Here is a 12,007-nt window from a genome sequence, read left to right as displayed (position 1 = left end):
AAGGATCTAGGAAGGCATCTTGGTTGCCCTTCGTATATCTCACACACAGTTCCTTCACTGCATTTGACGTTCTCACAAGAGAGTGAGATAGGGACACATTTGGGCCAACCCTGGCTGATTACACAAACAGTACCAGAGGCGCACTGAAAACGGTTACAAGAAGGTGAGATGGGGAGGCATTTTGGACGCCCATCATATATCTCACACACAGTCCCTTCACTGCATTTGAGGTTCGCACAAGAGGGTGAGATGGGAACACACTTGGGCCAACCATGGTTGATTTCACAAATGGTTCCTTCTGTGCAGATGACATTAGCACAGGAGGTGGCGATGGGGACACATCTGGGCTGCCCTTGAAGTGTCTCACATACGGTTCCTGCACTGCAGTTGAGTTTTTCACAAGGAGAACGGTTGGGAAGGCATTTTGGCCATCCCTCATCGATCCGACAAATGAACCCTTCTTTGCAATGGTAATTGTTGCAGGACAGGGATACGGAAATGCATTTCGGAAGCCCATTGTGTATTTCACATTTGGTCCCTTCCCGACAGTGGACTTTTTCACAAGAGTTCAACATTCGGCTACATCTGGGCCAATCATCAACCATTTCACAAACAGTTCCTTCCTTGCACTCGATTTTATCACAGGAAGCTGGAGTCGGCATGCACATGGGCCAATCATCAATAATTTCACAAACGCTGCCATCTTTGCAGCGCAGTTTGTCACAGGTAGGTGGTATGGGAACACACCGAGGCCAGTGATCAATTATTTTGCAAGTGGTCCCTGGTCTGCAGTGGATTTTGTCACAGGATGCAGGGATTGGAACACATCTGGGCCATTCTTCCACAATTTCACAAATGGTCCCTTGTTGGCAATAGATGTGCTCACAAGAGAGAGGTCGTGGGACGCATACAGGCTGGCCATTTACTTTTTCACAGATGGTTCCTCTTTCACATTGAAGCTGGTCACAAGTAGATGGGGCCGGGACACATTTAGGCCAGCCATCAATTATGTTACAAACAGAGCCTCGCGCACACTCTATTTTCTGACACGAAGATGCCAAAGGTATGCACGTGGGCCATCCGTGGACAACTTCACAAATTGTTCCCTCTCTGCACTTATATCTGTCACAAGACAGCGGGATGGGTTTGCAGGTTGGTACGCCGTTCACCATTTCACACACAGCTTGCTCTCTGCAAACAATGGCCGCACAAGTTGTTGGCACAACCGGAATACAAGTCGGCCAGCCGTTGACAATGTCACAGACCGTTCCATTCTTGCACACAATGCTCTCACAGGAGTGTGGGCGAGGCCTACACGTGGGCCAATTGTTGATCATTTCACAGATGGTTCCCATCGGGCACTGTACATTGTTACAGGAGGTGATGGCAGGCACACATCTGGGGACCCCTTCGAGGATCTCGCAGAGCATTCCTTCTTCACAATGGACCTTGTGGCAAGAAGGGGGGATGGGCACACATGAGGGCTGACCGTCCGCCAGCTCACATACGAACCCAGGCCTGCAGTGAATTTGGTCACAGGAGAAAGGGACAGGCAAGCATCTGGGCAGGTGATTCACCATCTTGCATTTGGTACCAGATTCGCAATTTAAATCTTTGCAAGTTGGACTCGGGACGCATTTTGGCCACCCATCAACCATATCACACATGGTCCCTTGCTTGCATTCAATATGGAGGCAGGAGGGTGGCAGCGTGATGCACCTGGCTTGGCCATCGACCATCTCACACATGGCTCCTCTCTCACACAGGATCTCACTGCATGAGGCAGATGCTGGAACGCACTGTGCCTGGCCGTGCACGATCTGGCATTCGGTCCCATCTTTGCAGCGGACGCTGCGACAGGAAGCCAGGTGGGGCACACACTGCGGCCAGCCATTAATGAGTTCACACACCATTCCCGGGTTGCACGGCGTGTTTTGGCAAGACTCGGGCCTTGAAATGCACTGAGGCCAACTGTTAATAATGGCACAGATGGTGCCTTCTTTGCACTGGACGGCGGCACAGGATTGCGGCACAGGCACGCATTTGGGGAAGCCATCTGTCAGGCTACAAATTGTCCCTTCTTTACACTGGACCTGATGACAAGAGGATGGGTAAGGGACACATCTGGGCAAGCCATCGACTATCGCACAGAGCGTCCCTTCTTGGCATTGGACAGAATTGCAGGACTGAGGTTCTGGAAAACACTCCGCCTGGTTGTGGATAGCTCGGCAAACATATCCTTTCTCACAATTGACTTTGTGGCATGGATCAGGATGAGAGCTCATCGGAGGCAGCAGCACTAGAAAAGAAACAAATTGCAGACGATAAGGTAAAGGTAAAGATTCCCCTCACACATATGTGCTAGTCATTCCCGACTCTAGAGAGCAGTGCTCATCTCTGTTTCAAAGCCCAAGAACCAGCGCTGTCCGAAGACGTCTCTGTGGTCATGTGGCTGGCATGACTAACCACTGAAGGCACACGGAAAGCTGTTACCTTCCCACCAATGTCGTCCCTATTTTGCATTTTTACGTGCTTTCGAACAGCTAGGTTTGCAGAAGCTGGGACAAGTAACGGGGGCTCACTTCATTACACAGCGCTAGGAATTTGAACCGCTGAACTTTCTGATTGACAAGCTCAGCGTCTTAGCCACTGAGCCACCGTGTCCCTTCACAGATGATATTTGGGGGGACTGGGGGAGGTGGGGAACAACGCTGCTGCCAGGATAGAAATACTCTGGAAGTTTCAAAGCGTAAAGAGATGCCATTGGGCTGCTACATAGAACTACAATTTCCCCCACCAACATTCCTCATTTATGTTCATGGAGAATGTGATTTTTCACAAAGAAAAAAAAAAGAAAAATCAATATACCTTGAGTTGTAGTTGGACTGCAAGATACAGTATGGCACGGTTGATTAAAATGCTAATGCCCTCCACAGAAATCAGTACGGATGTAATTTGTGTAATGTAAAAAAAGGGTGGCGGGGAGGGGAGTGAACCCTATTTATATCTAATTCAGACTGAAAAGCAAATTAAAATGATTCTGAATTAAATAATTCTGAATTAACATTTTATTTCATTCCCCTTAGACGGCCTCCATTATACAGAGCTGGGGAAGAAAAGAATGTTCTTTGCCAGGTGGTGGAGCAGGCAACGTTATAAGAAGGAGGAAAAAAAAAAAAGCCATATTCATCGCCGGGACAACAACGTATTTGCATACTGGATAGAGCTGCAATTTTTGATTTACTGAATTGCTGGAATACATTAAGGAACAAATATTTGGTGCTTTCGTGCTATTTACACGGACTCGGTAAAAGTAAGCCTCTGGTTGCTGCCTGCCTTAAGATTATAAGGGTCCATATCTTCATTTTCCTTCCTTCTCCCTCTTACCAGTGCAGCAGAGTTTCCCAACCTTGGCCAGTCATAGGAACTATCAGTTTGCAGAACCAGATGTAAAATTAACATTGGTTCATCCGAACCAGTCCAAAACGGCTGAATCCCACCCCTGGTGCCATCCCTCATCCTTGGCTATAACAGCATAAGATGCTAGTAAGAGTACTCTAGAAATCCTGTTCCCAAGGTGTGGAAGGCCACAATTTACCAAACGTGGAAGGCCTGAAGCAGCATTGCTAAGGTTGGCTGTCAAAATAGCTACTTCTGCTGATTGCCGGCTGCCTGCAATTTGGCAGTTCGAATCCCACCAGGCTCAAGGTAGACTCAGCCTTCCATCCTCCCAAGGTGAGTAAAATGAGGACCCAGATCATAGGCTAGAGAGGGCTGGAAAGCACTGTTAAGCAGTATATAAGTGCTATTGCTATCTTGTCTGTGCAAACCGGCAACTAAGCTAATGTTCAAGCGGGAGTACTTTACTTACAACCAATCATTTAGTGACTGTTCAAAGTTAGTACGGCACTGGAAAAAGTGACTTGCGGTCATTTTTTTCACATCACCATTGCAGCATCCCCCTGGTCACATGATTAATACAATACAATAGCAGGGTTGGAAGGGACCTTGGAGGTCTTCTAGTCCAACCCCTGCCTAGGCAGGAAACCCTATACTGTTTCAGACAAATGGCTATCCGACATCTTCTTAAAGACTTCCAGTGTTGGGGCATTCACAACTTCTGGAGGCTTGGCAACTGGCTCATATATATGGCAGTTGCAGTGTCCCGGGGTTGTCTGATCCCCTTTTACGATGTTCTGTCGAGCCAAGTCGATGTGGAAGCCTGATTCACTTAGCAACTGGGTTACTAAGTTAACAACTGCAGAGATTTGCTGAACCATTGAGGCAACAAAGGTCGTAAAATGGGGCAAAACTCACTGAACAACTGCCTCCCTGAGCAACAGAAACTTTGTGCAGACTTGTGATTTTCTATTAAATACATTTCTTAATGCTTAATAAACATCGTGTTGTCCTGGTATTTCATTTGCTTAACAATACAAAGTACATTCTTAATCTCTACCCACTTTTCCCCCCCCAACCATTGGAAAACTAAACTCCATGTTTGATAATCTTCTACAATGTATCTACATCCTCTTTCTGTTTAATTTTCAATGTCCATCTTTCAATACTGAAATATGTGCATGTTACTCATAGTACACTATGGTTTGCTTACTCATGGTCCACTGTTAGCATGATGTACCACGATTTTGCCTACCTTGTTTCCCATGAATTCCTACAGGTATTCCTTAGTTAACAACAACTGGAATTTCTATCGCTAAACGACATGGTCAAAATGTATGGTCTTAGGTAACCATACAGCATAGCAACAGCTATCCCAGTACTCTTGGTTGCTCCCGTTAAGCAAAGCCCATTGCTGTCATTAAGTGAGGATGCTATATGGTTATCTTTTGTGAGATCCTGCTGGCTTCCCCATGGATTTTCAGTAAAGGGTGATTCTATATGGCCAAGAGAATGCCGTGACAGCTGAAACTCTAAAAACCAGTTGGAAGTATCATTTGCACAGCACCGTCACAAGTTTGAACGACAGCTGAACAAGTGGTCATTAAGTTTGGGTAAACCGAGTAAGATAAAACATCCATGTCCCAAAAGTCCAATTTTTTTCAAGAGACAACTGGATGTTCTGTTTTTTTTTCTTTGAAGACATTTCGCTTCTCATCCGAGAAGCTTCTTCAGCTCAGACTGGATGGTGGGGAATGGAGGTCAGAGTTGAAGAAGCTTCTTGGATGGGAAGCGAAACATCTTCAAAGAAAAACCAGAAAGTCTAGTTGTCTCTTGGGGAAAAAAAGTTCCTCCTTGCATATACTGTACGTGCAAAGTCATTCCCGACTCTAGGGGGCGGTTCTCATCTCCATTTCAAAGCCAAAGAGCCGGCGCTGTCTGAAGACATCTCGGTGGTCATGTGGCTGGCATGACTAAATGCCAAAGGAGCACGGAACACTGTTCCCTTCCCACCAAAGGTGGTTCCAATTTTTCTACTTGCATTTTTTACATGCTTTTGAACTGCTAGGTTGGCAGAAGCTGGGACTCACTCCATTATGCGGCACTAGGGATTCGAACCGCTGAACTGCCGATCTTCTAATCAACAAGCTCAGCATCTTAGCCACTGAGCCACCATGTGGGGGGGGGAAGCACCTTTAGGGACAACCATGACCTGGATGACTGACAATCGCCATAGACATGAATCATCAATGACTTTGAGGAACTTGCTTACTTATTCCCCAAAAATATTTAAAATCCAAGAAAACTGTATACTTACAGAGCATGATAACCAATGTCTCCAGAAGCCACATTTGGGACATCTTGCAATCTGGAAAGTAAAGCAAGAATAAAGTGCATTAGAAATCTGGGGGGCAGGGTGCATAATTGCCTTCCCCTCTGATTGTTTTAAATGAGGAAGAAATGATCAGTTTCTAGCAAATGGCAGGGCTAAAAAAAAAAACCGCCAGCTTACTCACAACATATTGGGATTTCTTTTGAATAAATGTACTTAAGATTGCTTTCCGCTAGCTGTTTCATTTGACAAATGAAATCCCTCTGTGCTTAAGATTATAGACTAAAGTCATATCCGTTGGAAATAAGAACCCGAAAGATATAAACAGAATCCATCTTTGGGTGCAATGCAGGTTAGCGGTGGATGAGAAATCGGGTTGATCAGGAAATTTTAGAACAACATACCAATTTCAAACCTGCCAAAATATATGCAGAAAATAAATGCACCTGAATAACATTGCTTTTAAAATGTTTTGGGTGGCGAGCTGCAAAAGTGCACTTTTTGTTCCCATTGAACAGAGTGACAGAGTTGGAAGGGACCTTGGAGGTCATCTAGTCCAACCCCCTGCTCAAGCAGGAAACCTTATACAATTCCAGACCAAGGATTGGCCAATCTCTTCTTAAAAACCTCCAGTGATGGAAGACCACAAGTTTCACGGATCAGTTGTTTTCACTGTCAAGAAATTTCTCCTCAGTTCTAAGTTGCTTCTATCCTTGATTAGTTTCCACCCATTGCTTCTTGTCCTGCCCTCAGGTGCTTTGGAGAATAGCTTGACTCCCTCTTCTTTGTGGCAGCCCCTGAGATATTGGAACACTGCTATCATGTCTCCCCTAGTCCTTCTTTCATTAAACTAGACATACCCAGTGCCTGCAACCGTTCTTCATATGTTTTAGCCTCCAGTCCCCTAATCATCTTTGTTGCTCTTCTCTGCACTCTTTCTAGAGTCCATATTGTGGTGTCCAAAACTGGAAGCATTGCTAGATCTGCACATGCCAAAAATATTTGGTAAGTTACTTTATTTCAGCAAAAACAATAATCCCCTTAGTGGCTAAGACACTGAGCTTGTCGATCAGAAAGGTCAACAGTTTGGCGGTTCGAATCCCTAGTACATGTCTCTTGTGTGAGCAAGGGGTTGGACTATATGACCTCCAAGGTACCTTCCAACTCTGTTACTGTTTACTACTAAGGCACCTGGATTAAATTATGGTATTGTGCATCACCTTGCAAGGACCCCATCCTCCGAGTTATTATTAAGGAAAAGGCTGCATGTTTTCAAGAATTACAGACCTAAAGATATAAGCATTTTTTGTCCTGCAGGAAAAAAAAAAACAATTCCTTGTCCCAAATGGCACACTATGAAAATAGAATACAAAAACTCTTATGTTTGAAATGTGTGCATAGCAAAGCATGTAAATATTTGTTGTGCATTTTCCTGCATAAATAGTAGGTTGATAATTTACAGTTGAAAAGTGGGGGGGGGGGGAGACCAGCCCAATTGATATTCATTTCCATATAATAATAGGAATGATTTCGCTCTTTTCATTACAGTGGCATTAATCCTGCACAAAGATTGTTAGCTAAATTCATGTAAAAACACACACACACAAAAAGTGGGTGTAAAGAAAACAACCACCCGCCTCCCCCAACTTTCCTTGACTAAGTGCAGCTTCTGATCCCTCCAATTTCGTGGTAGGAAGGAAAGAACCTTTGAACTCGTAGAAGAGAGAGTACATTTTATCTAATATCTTTACAAAAAGATCTATTGTAGAACCCCACAATGAATATTTGAAAGGATTCTCTTAAAGGTGTGTGCATTTGCATAAATCCTTTACCGTGTTAAAAAAACAGTTTTTACATTAAAAGTGGTTTAAAATGCTCCCAGCATAGCGTCTCTGTGAGAGAAATAGGGGATGACTTAAGTAGGATCCAGCAGAGTTTTGACCAACATAGAAGAGAGAACAAAAGATCATGGATTTTGCAATCAGTTCTCAATTCTTCAGTGCCACTTCTCAATTGATGCTATTTGAGGGCCTCTTTGCATTTTTTTTAAAAACAACGGATTAGTGAAGAACGGATGCAGTTCGTTAAAATATCTATCAATGCCTTCTCAATAGGAGTGGTTCTTTGACATAGCAAAGGAAGGGAGAAATAATTTTACTTGAATAATTGGTAAATTCCAACTCATTGTTAGGTTACTTTTCATTTATAAAAAAAAAAACATGCAACGTCCTAATGAAAAAGGAACATTGAAACCAAAATAGATTATGACAAGGGCAATGATGACTTGCTTGCCCAATATGGTTGGTTCCATCAGCTATTCGTTTAGTATAAAGATGTGGAGACCCTAGAAAGAATACAAAGAAAAGCAACAAAGATGATTAGGGGACTGGAGGCTAAAACATATGAAGAACGGTTGCAGGAACTGGGCATGGCTAGTCTGATGAAAAGAAGGACTAGGGGAGACATGGTAGCAGTCTTCCAATATCTCAGGGGCTGCCACAAAGAAGAGGGAGTCAAACTAGTCTCCAAAGCACCTGAGAGTAGAACAAGAAGCAATGGGTGGAAACTAATCAAGGAGAGAAGCAACTTAGAACTGAGGAGAAATTTCTAGACAGCGAAAACAATTAATCAGTGGAACAACTTGCCTCCAGAAGTTGTGAATGCCCCCAAAATTGGAAGTTTTTAAGATGTTGGACAGCCATTTATAGGGTCTCCTGCCTAAGCAGGGGGTTGGACTAGAAGACCTCCAAGATCCCTTCCCACTCTTCTCCTTCTCCTTCTCTTCTCTTCTATTCTTCCCAGCCTTGTTTCTCCCGGTTGAGCTGAATAGTAACTCTCGTAACCTTTTGACACAATTACATACTTTTTCTTGCCCATGTTCTTCTAGCTTTCCCAACTGCCCTTTTTTTCCTGACTCAATACACAACAAACCTCAGACAAAGAATGAACAAATAGGAGAAACAAGGATCTGAAATTAAGATTAGGAGGCTTTGAAGATTAGAACCTGACATCCTTAGAGAAACATGACCTGGGCATAGGCTCAGTGATTCCAGTCCCAATTCTGTTTCCGCTTCTCTCACTTTTACAGGACTCATCAGTATTTTTATCACCTTACAACTCCAAGAAGTCCTCCCAATTAAGTACACTGCAAAGCGTGGAGCAGAAAAATGCAACTTTTGGACCATGACCTTCTATGGTTGGAAGGGGAATCCGTTGCCTACATTCCTGGGGTGAATTTGGCCTCGTTCTCCTGCATATATAATATGTATTCCCTCCTACCTTGGTTGACTTGATCTTCCCAGACCTTGATCTTGATCTACCTCATTCCTGGCTCCTAGGTGAGAACTTGGGACTCAACGTCTCAGTTTTCTAGGTTTCGGGACCAGAGTCCAGCCAATGAGATAAGGGACACTCCTTGACTTCAAGAAAGGCTGTAGGTTGATTATAATAAATGAAATGGGATACAAAGGAACCAGAATTTACTTCTGATTGGTTGCTTCAGAGCCAAAAAAAGGCGGGTGCTGATGGTGACATCAATTTAGCAATAGGGACAGGCTACCACATGGGGGCAGCCCTAAAACTCAAACCATGTGGGGCTTCCTCTCTATAAAAACCCTTGGATTTTCTGGACTGTGTGAGCCATTGGTTAGGATGTTGGGTTAAGAATTAGGAGACTCATATTCAAATCTACCTTCTAAGTGGCATTAGCTTAACGGGGGAAATTTTAGACCAGCGGTATCCATGGGTACAGTGGCTTTCTTGCAGACATTTAATGACCCAACTAGATAACTCAGAAACTTAAAACCCACCTATTCCAGCTAGCCGGCTTGGCCTAATTCCACCTATCCCACCTCAGTCCTATTTCTAAATTTTTAAGATTGGTTTTAAGGTCTGTTTTTTTTTAATTTTTATAAATTGTACAGGGGCTGTTTAATTGGATTTTTACCTATGTGTATGATTGTTTGTATGTTTTTAATTTTTTCCTGTACACTGCCCCGAGTCCCTCCGGGGAGAGGGGGCGGTCTAGAAATTTAATAAATTAAATTAAATTAAACATCATCAGTGCTAAAAGGGAGGGGCAGTTGTAGCATGCAGCAGGAGGAGGAGGAACCTGATGCACTCAGGTTGTTTTGTTGCAGAGATTTCGTTACCCCACTAGCTAACATCATCAGTGCTGTAAGGGACGAGGATGAGAAGTTGGGGTGCTCTCCTTTTCCTTCACTTTCGCTTTCCTCCCTTCACCCATTCTCCTTCTCCTTTTCCCAGCCAGTGTTGAATTTGCAAGAACAAAAGACCATCAAATACTTTAAACAGATTACTCAAGAGCAATTGCTCAACATATTGAGATATTTTCTCCTATCCTGGCATGCCTCCTGCTCTCAGAGACAAGATGCTATTAGCCACCAGCTGGGAAATGGTGGGACCTTTGGTCCAATGTATCTGAAAGTTATCAGGCTATAGATGAAGATCTTCTTTCTCTAAAATCATGCAAAGTTACTCAGAACTCAAAAAGCACTAAGAGAGGAGAAGGGGTCCTTCATCCTTGATCTTTGGCTTAATCCCATCAAGTCTTTACAAGTGAATCCTTCAGATTTCAGGAATTTGGAACAAGGAAGAAAGAAAAAAAAACTAGCTATACTTATAGCTTCAGCTTTGGCCACTGCAAACATGCCTTCCTCCCTTGATTTTTATTGTGAACTGAAATCCCCCAGGGATGAAGAGTTTGGCCGTCCCTGGGGGACTAGAGGTAATGATTTTGTTCTCCCCACCAGTTGGAGGCTGACTTGATTTATTTGCCTTTCTCTGATCAGATTCATTAGTCCCATTGTGTCATTCTGTTGTGGGTCAAAGGCAGGATCAGGTCACCGCCCAATTATTCCTTTTCTTCCCTTTAATTGCTGAGTAAATCAAAAGTGTAGACACAGTCAGGGTGGAATCACTGCCCGTAGATTTATGGCTGGTGTGTCTCCCAGCCTGGAGACTGTTAGACCCAACTCTAAGGTTGATCCATGTCTCTGGGGCAGATCAGCCAGTCCACACCATCCATCTTGGGCACAGGAACAAAGAAATAATATTGCCCTCTGCATGCAAGATGTTTTCTTTTCAATTATATCAAATCATAATTTTTGCAAAAAAAGTCTCAGGGGCCTTAATTGATCTTCTTATTTATTATTAAATTAGTTTCTAGGTCACTCCGGTCAGCTTCACAAGTAAAATACCCCAACACATTAATCTACCTTCAGCCACTGTGTAGAAATCCTGCAACTCTGACCGATGACCATCCAATAATTTACATTCCTCCAATGGAAGATCATCTGCTATTTAGTAAAGTGGTGTGTTCAAGGCTCAGATTTTCCAGATTGAAATCTCTCTGTCTCTCGCTCTCTGTCTCTGTCTCTGTCTCTCGCTCTCTGTCTGTCTGTCTGTCTCTGTCTGTCTCTGTCTCTCTCTCTCTCTCTCTCAAATGACTTCCTTCTCTTTTCTGGTCATCTCCAATTTTCCGACCCTCTGGAGAAGATAGAACCTCCCTAAAATCAGAGTAGCTTGGAAGCACCTGAAGATGGCAGGACCTTCTGCTTGAATCCTAAAGAAGCAGGTTAGGAAGAGTATTACTGAAGCCTCTGAAGGCTGTGTTGGAGGAGATAATAGAGGGAATCAATCAGAGTGTTCCCCTGAGAGGCATAAATGATCCTGTTTTTGGACTCATCGTGCAAGATCCAGCTCCCTTGAGAAATCCACAATGCTGGGAAAATGGAAGGAAAGAAAGAAAGATGATGATGATGATGATGAGTAGCAACATGAATGGACTTGATTAGAGCAGTGATGGAAGACCTGAAGGCCAGGTTGGGATAGATAGATCATCCTAAAGTTGTCTATGGTTATTAAGAATTGGCATCCAGTTGATGGCAGGTAACTGATCATTCAGTCCAGTCCATCAATCTATGTCCTTCCACCGTTGTGAATTTCCTTTTTTTTTAATCTGCTACGGGGGACACAAAATGCTTGATGATTTGGACTTTGGATCTGATCAAGCAAGGTTGTTTTTTTTCCCTATTCTGATAAAGCTTCCATCCTAGGAGTCCTAGGGCAGGAGTCAGCAATCCGTGGCTCTGAAGCCACATGTGGCCCTTTCATCCCTCTGCTGAAGCTTCCTGTTTCCCGTTGGATCCGCAAATCCAATTGATAGGGCTTTCATTTAGGACAGGTAGAGGAAAAAGAATGCCGTGCTAGGAGGAGACTCTATGGTGAGGGAACTGGACTTCTGTTCAGCAGAGG

At 43.8% G+C, this 12,007-nt stretch overlaps 1 protein-coding gene across 1 annotated transcript in view; it reads right to left on the bottom strand.

Annotated features, from left to right (window-relative positions):
- The window catches only part of LOC309396516 (IgGFc-binding protein-like), a gene marked incomplete at both ends in the record, with an annotated part of 52,382 nt that overhangs the window by 22,550 nt on the left and 17,825 nt on the right, over window positions 1–12,007 (bottom strand). Inside the window, one exon of the mRNA XM_081961675.1 lies at window positions 272–2,299. Within this exon, the coding sequence (XP_081817801.1) occupies window positions 272–2,299 (2,028 nt within the window). The remainder of the gene's footprint in view (window positions 1–271; window positions 2,300–12,007) is intronic.

This window comes from Natrix helvetica, assembly GCF_964273705.1.
Source record: "Natrix helvetica genome assembly, chromosome: 9".
NCBI classification, from domain to species: Eukaryota; Metazoa; Chordata; class Lepidosauria; order Squamata; family Natricidae; genus Natrix; species Natrix helvetica.
Note: the sequence above shows the minus strand (reverse complement) of the source record. Positions and strands in the feature narration are given on the sequence as shown.